The sequence below is a fragment of the Garra rufa genome, chromosome 16, assembly GCF_049309525.1.
Source record: "Garra rufa chromosome 16, GarRuf1.0, whole genome shotgun sequence".
Taxonomy (NCBI): domain Eukaryota; kingdom Metazoa; phylum Chordata; class Actinopteri; order Cypriniformes; family Cyprinidae; genus Garra; species Garra rufa.
This window is the reverse complement of record NC_133376.1, coordinates 31,302,167-31,317,424: the sequence shown is the minus strand read 5'-3', so window position 1 is coordinate 31,317,424 and position 15,258 is coordinate 31,302,167. Positions and strand designations below refer to the sequence as shown.

Sequence of the window (15,258 nt, the reverse complement as noted above, 5' to 3'; positions counted from 1 at the left end):
GTCAATCTCAAAAACGGCTCGTTTGTCGTAATTATGCTTTTAGATATATGTTTGTCTTGTTTACAGTAAAAAAAAAAAACAGCCCAGGTTGCATTTTGGCAATAGTTATCCTTTAAAATAACAGTTTTTTATTTTTATTTTTATACACTTTTACAATTTAAAGTAATTTTTATACACTTTAAAATAATTTTATTTCTGTGATTTAAAGCTGATTTTTCAATAGCCATTACTCCAGTCTTCAGTATCACATGATCCTTCAGAAATCATTCTAATATGCTGATTTATTATCAATGTTGGAACCAGTTGTGTAGCTTAATGTTTTTTTGGAACCTGTGATACTTTTTTCAGGATTCTTTAATGAATAAAAAGTAATAAAGAATAGCATTTATTCAAAATAGAAATCTTTTCTAACAATAAGTCTTCACTATCACTTTTTATCAATTTAACATGCTGAATAAAAGTATTAATTTCTTTCCGAGAAAGACCCCAAACTTTAAACGGTACTGTATGTTGTTACAAAATATTTATATTTTAAGTAAATGCTGTTATTTTTTAACATTTTATTCATCAAAGAATCCTGAAAAAAAGCATCACAGGTTCCGAAAAAATATTAAGCAGCACAACTGTTTCCAACATTGATAATTAATCAGCATATTAGAATGATTTTAGAAGAATCATGACACTGAAGGCTGGCGTAATAATTCTGAAAATTCAGCTTTGCATCACAGAAATCTCTGTATTTTCTATCAAATAAATGCATCCTTGATGAGCAGAAAAGACTTCTTTACAAAACATTAAAAATCTTACTGATCCCAAACTTTTGAACAGCTGTGTGTATTTATGTTTTTTTTTTTTTTTTTTACAATTATTTAATTTATTTTCTGGGGACTACACACATTTAAGACAAGAACAATTCTTCCCAATATTATAGAGAACACAGGAAATGCATGACGGTAAGTAAACAAAACAAATTTCTTTGTCAGTCAAATCATATTTACAGTGCAGTTTAAAAACAAGCCAAATACATTTGGATATTCTGACAGCAGAAGCAAGGAATATTGATTCCCTCCTCTGCTTCTGTCCGCCTCTGTTTTGAGCACTTGCCCTTTGACCTCTCTGCATCTGAGCCAGTGTTGCTTCCTGCTTGACTCAGTGTGAGTACAGCTGGACCACTTTAAGACTGCAGGGTGATTTGACATTAAGGAGCTCACACTCCCAGCAGGCTGAACAAATGGCTCACGATGCACACAGAGAACAGGGCCAGCGGGGGAAGACATCTCTCCTTAGCCTTATTCTCACTCATCTGGGATGGAGTGACGCTAACGGAGTACTACGCCAACATGGAAAACATCACACGGCAGAGGGGCTGATTTTCTACGTATAGGAAGCTGATGCCGTGGCTGGGTTCACATACGGGCTACCTACACTCTCACACGTATGTCCTTAAAAGGCTTAAAATAACCCCGCAGACAGTGCAGCGCTGTATCTAGGCAACAAGAGGCTGGTGATATGGATTCCTGCGGTTTGGTTCCTCTCAGTCACAGAGTTAATGATCCTACAATCTTAACCCAGAGCCCTCAGCACTTCCACAAGATAAAACCATCACCGAGACACCCGTGGCGTGCATATAGGCAGGCATCAAACCTATTGTGTGCGTGGAGCGATGACAGAACTGACAGCGACAAGGCAAAAAGAGAGCTGGAAAGAAGGGAGCTGGTGGGGAGAGCATTGAGAGGAACTACATTTCTTAAAAAAGACCTGTAAAATGCAGATCGAGTCATGCTCCCATCATGGTCGGCTGAGCTGAACGTCTGTGACAGATGGTGACACATTATGGGGACACTGCAGCCGATTGGCTATGGGGGGAAAACACACCTGGTGCTGACAGGTGTGTCAGATTCTACCTGCTCAGGGAACAACGCCGGATGCCCGTGACTTTTCTAGAGCAGATCTGGGAATTTCAGGTATTTATTTTGAAGCGAGAAGAGACAGGCATTCAAAATTCCTGTATGGCTGTGCTGTGGGATGGTACATGGCAACAGGGTCCAAAATTAACACTCGCTGGGCGCCAAATGCAAGTAGAAATTGGATTAGTCACCACCTGGCTGATAACTTTAATAGGAACTGCAACATAAGATGTCTTTTAAATCAAATTACAGTAGTTAGACAGTCTAATTTAAATCAGCTTAGAACAACTTTTATTTAGTCCTGACCTGAACAAAATATTTCACATAAAAATTGTTTACACATAGTCCACAAGAGAAAATAATAGTTGCATTTATAAAAATGACCCTGTTCAAAAGTTTACATACGCTTCATTCTTAATACTGTATTGTTACCTGAATGATCCACAGCTGTGTTTTTTGTTTAGTCATAGTTGTTCATGAGTTCATGAATGTTTTAAATCTTAAGATCAGAGTAAATTTAACTTTTAATCTTCATTCTGTTCAAAAGTTTGCATCCCTGGCTCTTGATGCAATGTTTTTCCTTTTCAAGCACCAGTGAGCATTTGGACCTTCTTTAATAGTTGCATATGAATCCCTCAGTTGTCCTCAGTTTGAAAAGATGAATCTCAAAATCATACAGTCATTGTTAGAAAGGGTTCAAATACACAAAAATGCTGAAAAACCAAATAATTTGTGGGACCTGAAGGATTTTCTGAAGAACAGTGGGCAGTTTAACTGTTCAGGACAAACAAGGGACTCATAAACAACTATCACTAAACAAAGAAAAAACTCAGCTGATTCTGATTATTCGGAGAACAATACAGTTTTAAGAATCAAAGCGTAACTTTTCAACTGGGTCATTTTTATAAATTCAACTATTCTTTTTTCTTGTGGACTATATGTAAATGTCTTATGTGAAATATCTTATTCAAGTCAGTACTAAATAAAAAATTGCATGCATTTTGTATGATCCCTCTTATTTTGGTAAAATAATTAACATTTTGCAGATTCTGCAGGGTGTATGTACACTTTTGACTTCAACTGTAAACCACCCTACAATGCTAAAAATTTATTCACTCCTTTTTTAAACCCCCCAAAAACCTCAATTATTAAGTTGTTTTGATTTTCTGAGCAGTACTGCTTAGGCCCCACCCACGGCCACTGACAGACTGTCCCGTATTTACATATTTCTGCCCTCAACCAACCGTATGCTGTCTGCCTTTTTCTCTGCGCTCCACCAAATACACAAAAATACGGAAGAGAAACCCAGTTACATGGCGTGTGTGAAATATTTATGGTTTTCTAAATATTCCTAATTCATTGGCCCTGGCCTGTGTGGCAGAAAAGTACATTTTGGGCCCTTCTTGGAATGACATTGAAACCAGTGTGGGGGTGCTTTGGAATTAGGATTTTCTTTCTCCGGCCTTCAGCAGGATACATTTTACTCTGGCACAGCGGTTTCATTCTGGCAGATCTCCATGGAGAAAGATGCACAAATGAGCTCCAAGTGCAGGGAGAAATACATCCACTCAGATCAGAACACTATTGTTCATCCCAGCAACACACAAGCAGGCAGCTCTCTCATGAGTCATATCTATATCTGTCATTACACACCAACATGTTCACAAACAAACCGGGAACAAAAGCTGACTCAATGTGCACACCAGCAATGTGGTGGTAAATACTGGCTCTCAGAAAACCAACCAGACACATTCAAAAAAGAATTCTAATGGGCGAATTTTCTAAAGAGTTTAGTGCATGGTATTTCAGCAGAAAAACCTGTTTCTTATTCAGTAAGCACCCACAAACCATTTTAACCAAGCACTAAATGTGTCGCTAAAGCACTATGAGTATTTAAATTCTCATGGGCTTCAAAGACACCTTAGTTCTATGCAAACTAAAAGGATAGTTCACTGAAAAAGAAAAATTCTGTCAGAACAGAAAGTCACTTTAAATCTCTCTCTAAAACGTTCTAAAAGGGGTATTGTATCACATGCTTAAAGGGATAGTTCACCCAAAAATGACAATTCTGTTATTAATTATTCACCCTCATGTCATTCCAAACTTGTAAGACATTCGTTTATCTTCGGAACACAAATTAATATATTTTGATGAAATCCAAGAGCTTTCTAACCCTTTCTAACCCTGCATAGGCAGCAACACAACATGTTCAAGGCCTAGAAAGGTAGTAAGGATAACGTTAAAATAGTCCATGTGACATCAGTGGTGCAACTGTAATGTTATAAAGCTACAAGAATACCTTTTGTGCAAAAAGAAAACAAAAAGAACAACTTAATTCAAAAAATTTCTTCTCTTCCCTGTCAGTCTTCGATGCACATTCATGAGAGTACTATGAGGTTGAACCACTGATGTCACATGGACTATTTTAACAATGTCCTTAGTACCTTTTTGGGCCTTGAATGTGGTAATTGTGTTGCTGTCTATGCAGGGTCAGAAAGCTCTTGGATTTCATCCAAAATATCTTAATTTGTGTTCTGAAGATGAACGAAGGTCTTACAAGTTTGGAACGACATGAGGGTGAGTAATTAATAACAGAATTGTCATTTTTGGGTGAACTATCCCTTTAAGCATGTGATACAATACCCCTTTTAGGATGTTTTAGAGAGAGATTTAAAGTGACTTTCTGTTCATGTCAAGGGTTTTCAAACCCAAAAATATGATGACTGCCTAACAATCGCCTTACAAATGTGTTAAAAAGGTTAAATTTTATCATATTTATTTATCTAAGCGTTATTTAAATGTATATTATTTATATATTTTTTCAATTAAAAGTATAACTATTATTATAATTTTCACTTTTTTATAATAATATTTTAATAATTAATAATTCTATAAAAAAATACATTTTAGTTATTATTATAAATTGCATTATTAAATAATAATAATATTTTTTAATTACTTTTCTCTGAAATTTTCTCTGCCCCTTAGTTGGAAAATCTTAGATCAGGGGTGCTCAATCCTGTTCCTGGAGATCTACCTGCCTGCAGATTTTAGTTCCAGCCCTGTTTCAACACAGCTGTCTGTAATTATCAAGTGCTGCCTATGAGATTAATTAGCTGGTTCAGGGGTCTTTAATGAGGGTTGGAGCTGAACTTTGTAGGATGGTAGATCTCCAGGAACAGGATTGAGCACCCCTGCCTTAGATCATGGAAGCAGTTAGCAAATGCTAGGGATAAAAGTGTGCAAATAAACACTGTGGGAGCAATCAATTCTTAGTGAATTCCCCTCAAAATCCAAAGATTTAGATCATAAAAAGCAGGTCTCACCAGAGTCGGAGCTGTACATGTAGACGAACTTGGACCACCTGTAGTGCTCGATTACTCCCACCAGGGCGTCCTGCAGTTCAGGTCTCAGCTGAATGACAAACTGGTTGGAGTTTTCCATGGGGAAGCTGGGCGTCACGAAGCAGACATGTAGCGCGCCGCAGAACGACATCAACATGTTGACGGTCTTCCTGTCGTACACGCCGATGATAGCGTACACTCCTTTGGAGAACTGCGAACAGACTGGAGACGACAACAGAACACGATTAACAACACAGACATCATTCATGTCGCATTGTTAGCATCTCACAGCTTTTATTATTCAGTTCCGGAAAGCAATTAGTAAACGTTTCTATATGCATCACTGGACTGGAAATGGTGCGGATGGAGTTTCTGAAGGGCCAGATAATCAATGCGCACAAAGGGTCTCGCTGACATTTACCAAACAGCGGGGCGCTTTTCTATCTCTGCTGCCTTGAACGCTGAATATCTTTTCCTCTCGCCGTCGGTGGCAAAATGGCCTCAATCTGTTTCGAACCAGGTTTCCCTGTGTATTTTAATGCTGTATCATACTTCGTTGTTGCTATCTTTGCCCTGGCCGAGGTTATTTTTCACTGCGGCTCCGGGCCTCACGTTTCAGTCCCGCAACTAAACAGATTGAAGTTGCAGTCTGTTCGCTGCCCAAGGCCCAAATCCCAGCAGGGGCCGCCTGAGGGGCACAGGGGGAGCAGGAGCGATAGGCATGGCCATCACCCAAACTGCCTGCCCCACAATGCAACAGCCCATAAGCAGTGCAGGGTGCCAACTCCTCCAGCATGTGTGCTTTTGTGTGTGTGTCTGTGACCACTGGCCTTCATCACATGCACTGTGACTCAACATCCGGCTGAAACATAAACACTTCATCTGTCAGATATATAGATACTGTCTCAATCTGAAGTCACATACCATGAAATAAACGAGCAAATTATATCTTATAAAGAGAAGGTGATATTCAACACTAATTTAAACTGCTCTCTCTGTGCTGTATATAAAAGTCACACGCTTGGTGCTAAGCAATAATGAGTGTGACACGTCTCTAACAGACGCTGCCGTGAGCTCTGAGGTAATATTGGGGGTGTTCTTATCACACGGCTCTGCTTCCTCTGTGACTGATGACTTGCACATTAATTCTGTCTGGGCTGAGCTTTGTGGACCCGGAGAGACAGAGAGAGAGAAAGAGAGAAAGTAAAAAGGGAAAGGAAGGTGGGGGACTGCATCCCTCTGTGTTAGCTATTACCGAAGACATATGGCACATTGAATCGAGATCCTCACTGTACCATATGTGCTTGTCTTGAATGGTTTCACATACTTTAATTTTTTTTTTTGTCAATTCATACAAATGTTCATAACCTGTGCTCATTCATCTACAACATATTGTTGAGCTAGGTTCCAACAGGCATCAGCAGAACATATTCATTAACTTTATTTGATATCGTTTGGCATATGATTTCATTCGAAATGACTTGACATTAATTGCTGCGATATATTGGCTGACTGAATAGTTTCAGTGCCTCGCTCATGGGGTTTTTAACTTGCAATGCTATCTGAGATAGTCACATTGATGTACTTGAGAGTGATGCGAGTATGAGTCACACTGCTTTCCTGATCCATTCCCTTGACTTCTACGCATCATTTCCTGTTCTTTTTCTATTTTCATATCAATAAAAGTGACAAAAAGGCTAATTAGGTTAAACAACTTTGTACCATTTTGTAACGTTTTTGAATGTAGTCTTCTGCTCTCCAAGGCTGCATTTATTTGATCAAAAATACAGTAAAACAGTAATATTATAAAATTTTAATGACACTTTAAAATAACTTTTTTTCCATTTAAATATATTTTCAAGTGCAATTATCATTACTCCTGTCTTCAGTGTCACATGGTCCTTCAGAAATCATTCTAATATTAAATTTATTTTTATAATCAATGTTGAAAAGAGTTATGCTGCTTAATATTTCTGTGGAAATGTTGATACAATTTGATGAACTGTGATACATCATGGTTATGAACAGAGTTAAACATTGTAACAGTCAATAAAATTATTAATAAAATTAATTAAAAAAATAAGTAAAAATCGTACTGACTGCTAACATTTTAACATAGTCTATATAAATAAAATCTGTGTCAATTTCCTTAAAGGGGCAGTTCACCCAAAAACATCAAAAAGCATCAGCAGCAGTGTTGTTTTCGTCAACGATGACGAAATCATTTCGTTGACGGCACTTTTTTTCATGACGATAACGAGCCGATGACGAGATAAAAATGGCTCTTTGATGACTAAAACATGACGAGACGTTTGTGAGTTTTCGTTGACGAGACGAGAATAGACAAAAATGTTAGTGGGTGGTCCATCAGACGTTTAAAATGCATGACATTTCTGCTTATTGTGCATGCCAATTAAAACCTAAAAAGTATCTGCCGCTATGGCAAGCCGTTTTAACATTAAATACTCTTTGCCATACTAGTATGGCAAGCGTTTTAGCATTCTATTCTTGTTTGGTTACGCCCACCACCTGGCTTGCAGCGCACAACGTGCTCAACACGTCACATTGTTGTCACTCAGACAGACAGACGATTAACCATGATGGCGGCAGTTTGCACACAGGGTGGTCGCAAACGGCGAGAGGACCTATGGGTGTATTTCAAATATATGTCTTTTATGTCTAAAACCATTCCTTCATTATTGTAATTATTGGTGAAAATAGTCAATCCGGAAGCTCACAATGTGTTGAACTATAGATCTGCTATTTTCACAACTTATAAGTGACACTACCCAACAGCAAAATACTTACTGACCTACATTAATTTGTTAAAAGACTACTTTTTCCCCTTTTTTTGACTAAAATTAGACTAAACCCTTTTTGACTTTTCGTCGACTAAAACTGGACTAAAACTATCACATATAGAAGTGACTAAAATTTGACTAAAACTAATAAGACTAAATCTAAGATGGTTGTCAAAAACAACACTGATCAGCAGCACCACACGCATGTGTCGTGTGACTCTCATGAACGTGTGTTGAAAACTTACATGTTTTCTTTGTGCACAAACAGTATTCTCATAACTTCATAACATTACGGTTGAACCAATAACGTCACATGGACAATTTTATCAGTGTTCTTGCTACCTTTCTGGGTCATAAAATGTTTCAGTTGCATTCAGAAAGCTCTTGGATTTCATCAAAAATATGGGTTTGGAAAGACATGAGGGTGAGTAATTAACAACAGAATTTTCATTTTTGGGTGAACTAACCCTTTAATGTGAACTGTTAGAAAACAAAGTCTTAAAACACTTTTCACTTAGGAGTAAAATTATTACTCAGCTGAAGGACAACTGTTATTTGTCATTTGAAAAGTAGGGTCATTCCGTATCAGCTCAACCAGAGCTGAAATCCAAAATATTATCAAAATCAAATTTAAAAAGATATTAAATGTCATAGATGAATATTTAGGCCGCGTTCACACTTGGCGTCTTTTTTGACAAGAAAAAGTTGACTAGGGCGTTTTTTTAGTAAAAAAAAAAAGCTGGCAGCGTTCTGTTACAAAAAGCAGCCGAGTGCGTCTTTAGTTGTTATAACAACAGCTGCAACAGTAGCGTAGTGCTGTGTGGTGAAGGAATGTCGAGAAAGAGCCTCTTTGTGATGTATATTATGATAGAGTTGTTTACTCATATCATACAACTCCTTGTGCTCCGAAACTAGTACGATAAGTTTATTTACCGGCAACTTCTCCAGTTTTTTTTTCTTGTTGTTTTTGTTGTTATGGAAACGATAGGTCCCGCTACTCGCTTATCATTGGTCAGCAGTCAAAAAAGCGCTTGACGTAGGGCGTTTTCTTCAAAAAAGTTCAACTTTTTTCAACTTAAAAAGACGCTCTGAGCTGCAGAAAAAGACGCCGGCGGTGGCGTTTAAAAAAGCGCTCAGGGCTTTTTTGAAAAGACGGTTTACTCCATAGGATTAGAATGTAAAACAGACGCTGGCAGTTTGGAAAAGGACGCCAAGTGTGAACACGGCCTAACTTGGTGGTAAAAAACTTTCCTTTTGTCATCTTGTCATCAGTTCCAGAGATATTGAAATTTCTATATGGCTCCAGGAGTAAATCATCAATCAGTGCACATTTTCAGTGGTTAAAAACCAAATGTGGGTCAGTCTGCAAAAATATGATACTTCTTTACTTATAAAGAGGAATGTCTGAAGAACAAATAATGTTGAAATGTATCTCGTTTCCTTCTGTCGAGACTGTATTGAAAACACCTATCCAGGTGCCATAATTATTATTATGAAAAGTTTGTGTGCCTATAACTCAAGAAGTATTAAAGATATCGCAATATGATTTTAGATTCTAGCTCTTAATAAACTTTTCTACATCATTCAGTCCCAGAGATATGTGCATCACAATGATGCTCCATATTCAGATAATTGAATATGACCCATTTTCCGTGGTTGAAAACCAAATGTTTGTCACTTTGCATACAGCCGATACTTATTTCATTTAAAGAACAATTTCTGACAAACAAATAAATGTTGAAATAATAATTGTATATTGTTTCCCTCTATCAAAACAATTGCCTAGAACAGGGGTTTTCAAACCTGTCCTGGAGCCTCCCCTGCCCTGCACATTTTGTATGTCTCCCTTATTAGGCACACCCAATTCAGGTCTTGCAGTCTCTACTAATGAGCTGATGATTTGAATCAGGTGTATTAGATGAGAGAGACAAGCAAAATGTGCAGGGCAGGGGAGGCTCCAGGACAGGTTTGAAAAGCCCTGGCCTAGAACATACGTGTCTGAGTGCTAAAAATGCACTGAAATGTTCAATTTGAGGCACATTACCTTGCTCTCTGTAGTCTATTCATAAGATTCTATATTTGAATCAGTCTCAGGTTTATTTGGAAGGAGGGGTTTTGTTCATTTTAACAGTTTCTAAAGTTACCAAGAGTTCAAACATGCAGTGTTGTGACAAGTTTAAAACGAATCCCACCCTTCATAGGGAAAATCAGTCGCTTTCGCACACACTTTGCATTCAGTACAATAAACCAAGATTTGCCTCACCTGGATTCATTATTAGAATTTCTTTTTTTATTGTTATAAAATGTGTAGCATAGTCCTAGATCAAGTAGTGTCTACTGCTAAATGGCCTTTTTGGCAGAATCCCTGATTGTACCCCAAATATTTACCCAGGGAAGTTTCTAAAATTTTGTTGATTTGAGTTTCCAAAATAGAATAGTGACAGGACCATGTTTGGTTTTTAATCAGTAACACATTTACAAAAATTTCAATGGAATCCATTTGCCACACGGCTGTCGCCACTTCCCACGTTTGTGATAATGTGGAAGCAGATTGGAAGTGTGCGGCTCTCTCTCACTCACATCTGCTTCCCTGTTCTGAAAAGTTCCTCCTGACAGGAAGCACATGGCCGTGTCATCCGACCCTCTAATGACAGGAACACACTGGCCGCCTGCAGTGGTTTGTGTTAGCCTGAGTAGAGGCGTAAAACACGATGTGAACACCTCTGGCCAACCTGTGCTCTCTGGCCCTGCTAAAGATCCTGGCAGCATCTGCCCGTTCTGGCACCATCTCACAAACAGATCTCCGCAGGTCTGTTCGGCCCTACCAGACCCTCGGCGGGGATGACTGATGACTGCATTGAACGTTCTGCTGGTCTGTGGTCATGGGACTCGTAGAGCAGAAACTACGCTGATGCAATCAGACTGTAAAAATATATTTACAGTAAAATGAGGGTGAGGGTGCAAAAAATGCTTTTCTTACTTAAATTTTTGGTTTGTTTCCAGCCAAAATATCTAAAAATTCTGAAGTCAAAAAGGATTTTCTAGATGAGTAATAATTATTTTCCTGTTTTCAGAAAAAAACAAGTCAAAATTAAGTGAGGTTTTGCTCAGATCAAGCTAAATAATCTGCCAATTGGGTAAGCAAAAAAAATAAATAAATTTTTTTTTATTTCAAACAGAAAACAAGATTACTTTTCTTATCCCACTGGCAGATTATTTAGCTTGTTTCAAGCAAAAACACACTTAATTTTGACTTGTTTTGTATGAAAACAAGACAGTAATTTTTACTCATCTAGAAAATCCTTCCTGATTTAAGAATTTTTAGATATTTTGGCTGAAAACAAGACAAAACAATCTAAGAAAAGCATTTTTGCAGTGTGAGTAATTAATGATTACTTTTAATTTCACCTTTTAATTTTTGGGTGAACTATCCCTTTAAGTTGTGATGTCAATATGCAGTACAAATCTACATCAAAAATCAGCTTCCTACCTTAAAACATCCTGTTAATATTTTCCTGTTGTGTTCCACGGAAAAAAACCTAAAGATTTCTAAATTCAAAATCAATTTACAACAGTAAAGAGACAGTATTGTAGCTGGGCTGCTAAACTGGCTTTCCAGCGTTTCTGTTTTTGCTCATCCTAAATTACATCAGTTCCACCTAATATGTGTGAGGCCAGTCTATTTAAGCGACAGCATGTCTGAGAGGCTCTTGCCAGGCAGCGCTATGGAGTAAACCTGCTTTAAACTGAAGTCTGAGAGCAGTCGCAGGTAGACTCCCTCAGGAGAACTGTGGAGACTAAATAGCCATTTCCTTCTCAGTCTGTTTCTCTCACTCACTCTCATTCCCTCCAATCACGAGAAAAGAACCTGTATTTGGAACCACTGTGCCCTTTCATGTGTTGTTATTTGTGTATGTTGATGCCTGATAACATGTCGGTGTATGGATTATTTGAATAACTGTGCAGCGGACTGAATTTTAAAGGACACCGAGCTCCACCTCTTCCATCCACATCTACTGCTTTAATGAGGTGCTCTGCTTGCTCTTTGGCCTCCAGTCCTCTGTATAAACACTCACACACACATCATATCCTTCGGCATACTCTAACATACACACACAAGCTATATGCCTCACAGTTTAAATATAAAACACACACACACACACACACACTGAAAATAATTCAGCAATCTCACTCTAGCTACACACAAGCGACTGCAAATATCACCAGAGTAATTACACAGACAAGCTTAATAAGACCTTTCTCTCTTTCTCTCTCACACACACATAAGGACACACATAAGCCTGTCCGTACTCATTGATGGGAGTTACACATCATTACCCTACACAGTCGAGCGTATGGCTGTGGGTGCTCAAGGGGAGATGTAGTAATAATCATTCCTGTACCCTGCTGTATTTATGCCCTAAGTGGACAGTTCCAGGTCAGCTATACATAATGTGTTATTTCCAAGGAGTTCGACCTTTACAAATACAGTAGGCTATGACAACATAAGCCAGGGCTTCTCATCATTTGCATCTACTCATTGTTTGCTCATGTCCTGTGATACTTCCATTCAATCACAATGGCTGATGCCATTGTACAAATGTTTTGTTTAAATAGGAATATACAGTACATCCTCAGGACTGTCTATAATATTTGTAATATTTTTATGTATGTATTTTATAATATTATGATTATACATTACATTTATTCAAACATATTAATAATACGTATTATTAAATTATATTTCAATTTAACTATAGAATATAATGTTTTATAAATGGATTTGGCTCATCAAGCCAATTTATTTAATCCAAAGTACAGCAAAAACAGTAAAAAGGAAATAATCTTTGATGAATAGAAAGTTCAGAAGAACAGCATTTATCTTAAATAGAAATCTTTTGTAATATTATAAATGTCTTTATCATCGCTGATGATCAATTTAAAGCATCTTTGCTAAATAAAAGTATTAATTTCTGTAATTTCCCCTGTAAAATGTACTCAACTGTTTTAAATATTGATAAAAATAATAATAAAAATGTTTCTTAAACAGAAAATCAGCATATTAGAATGACTTCTGAAGGATCATGTCACAGTGAAGACTAGAGTAATGATGCTGAAAATTCAGCTTTGATCACAGGAATAAATTACATTTTAAAATATATTCAAACAGAAAACAATTTCACATTTTTACAGTTTTTGCTGTGCCTTGGTTTAAATAAATCATATATTTACTAAATAGTTACATTATGCGCATGTGTGTGTGTGTGTGTGTATATATATATATATATATATATTAGGGGTGTGCAAAGCAGCCGGTATTTGTATCTGTATTTGTATTTGTTGAGGGGGGAAAAGTATTTGTATTTGTATTTGTATTCGAGTAAAATTCAAAATAAGTGTAAAAATCCTTTTTTTTGTGCGCTTAACTTTTAATTTACGTTATAGTGTAAGTATTTTGTAATTATATCCATTATAATAATTATTGATATGCAATATTGGTTAATGTTTTTGAATATGTAACAAGGAACGTCATTGAAGAAAAAAAACATGACAACCATTACCTCATCCATGGTTAAACCAACTAATAAAATGCCATTATGAACATTATGAACCCCACCACCACCAGTCCTTGTTGGAGGATGCTGAACAGACAGAATTAAAATAAAAATAAAAATGTTCTTCTTCTGAAAGAACTTCTTTCTTGTGGCGTCTGCCGTTGCTAAGCAACCATGAACTGATCTCTCAATGACGACTCGGAAGTTTCAGCAATTCATAAATGGATTTCCAGCATTAAAAATCGCTTGCATTAGCTTTGCAATTAAATGTCTTTAAAAATGGTTATTCATGTACAGATATGATCAGCTGTTCCTCCAACTTGGCTGTTTTTTCAACGGTATAAGGGAAAGGGTGAAGCTGATTTGTTGGTTCTTGTCATATGACCTGCGTGCGCATGTTGCATTCTGAAAAGTTGAGATGTATTTATCCAAAGATTATAGAATATAATGTCGATGCGGCGCGGACGCGGACGCGCCTGGAAAAAACGAGCGCGTAGCACCGTGTGAGCGTTGCTTTCATTATGAGCGTGCATACCGCGCTTCTACATTTGAAATAAGGACGAACTTTAGCGCGTATTTGAACGGCCCCTAATAGAATAATCTCCCGATCAAACTCTGCTTCCCAAAGTTATAAACCCAGTTAAGGTACAGAAATATATTCATCAAAAATAGTGACGCAGTGAAGTCTTTTTTCACCCAGCCGAGTCTTCTCTGTTGCTGTGTGGAGCAGCCTGTGTCAGTCACCTCTTTTAACAGTTACACTGACTGCGGTCTCCTGAGGAAACGCAGCTTTTTTGATAGAAAGTTTTTCTTGTTCCCGAATACAAATATTTGTTAAGGTATTTGTTCGAAATAAGTATTCGTTAAAAACACGCTATTTGTGCCTTTCCGAATACCGTATTCGGGTTCGGCTCCACCCCTAATATATATATATATATATATATATATATATATATATTTCTTAAATTATATATACACACACACACACACACACACACACACACACACACACACACACACACGGAAGCCCGTTTCCGCCAGGTTACAAAAAAATCCATGCCTTAAAAAGTCGAAATTATGACTTACTTAAATCATAATTACGAGATTAAAAAGTCGAAATTATGACTTACTTAAGTCATAATTACGAGATAAAAAGTCTTACTTAAGTCATAATTATGAGATAAAAAGTCAAAATTATCACTTACTTAAGTCATAATTACGAGATAAAAAGTCTTACTTAAGTCATAATTACGAGATAAAAAGTCGAAATTATGACTTACTTAAGTCATAATTACAAGATAAAAAGTCTTACTTAACCCTCATACCGTAAGCTGGACAAATGTGGGCAAAATAATTTTAATTAATTTTTTAAAAATACTTCCCTTGATCTGAGTGGTACAAGACTTGGTGACTTTTCCTAAGTTTGCCACCTGAACACGCAAAAAAAAAAAAGACTCGATTCTACAATGTTAAGTGGGTGAAAAAAAAAAACTCCTTAATCCCGTATTCGTGGACAAAAATGGGCACCCATAGGAATGAATGGGAAAAACTGCAATTCAGAGATTTTTTTTTTATTTTTGTCAAATAAAAATCAGTAGATCCAATACAACGCATATATTACATACACAAAAATGAAGGGGTGATCCTGTAC

General features: G+C 37.0%; 1 protein-coding gene across 1 annotated transcript in view; it reads right to left on the bottom strand.

Moving 5' to 3' along the window:
- gria1a (glutamate receptor, ionotropic, AMPA 1a) overlaps positions 1 to 15,258 on the bottom strand; it is a 101,280-nt gene that overhangs the window by 69,504 nt on the left and 16,518 nt on the right. The window contains 1 exon segment of the mRNA XM_073821111.1: positions 5,234 to 5,473. Coding sequence (XP_073677212.1) covers positions 5,234 to 5,473 — 240 coding nt within the window.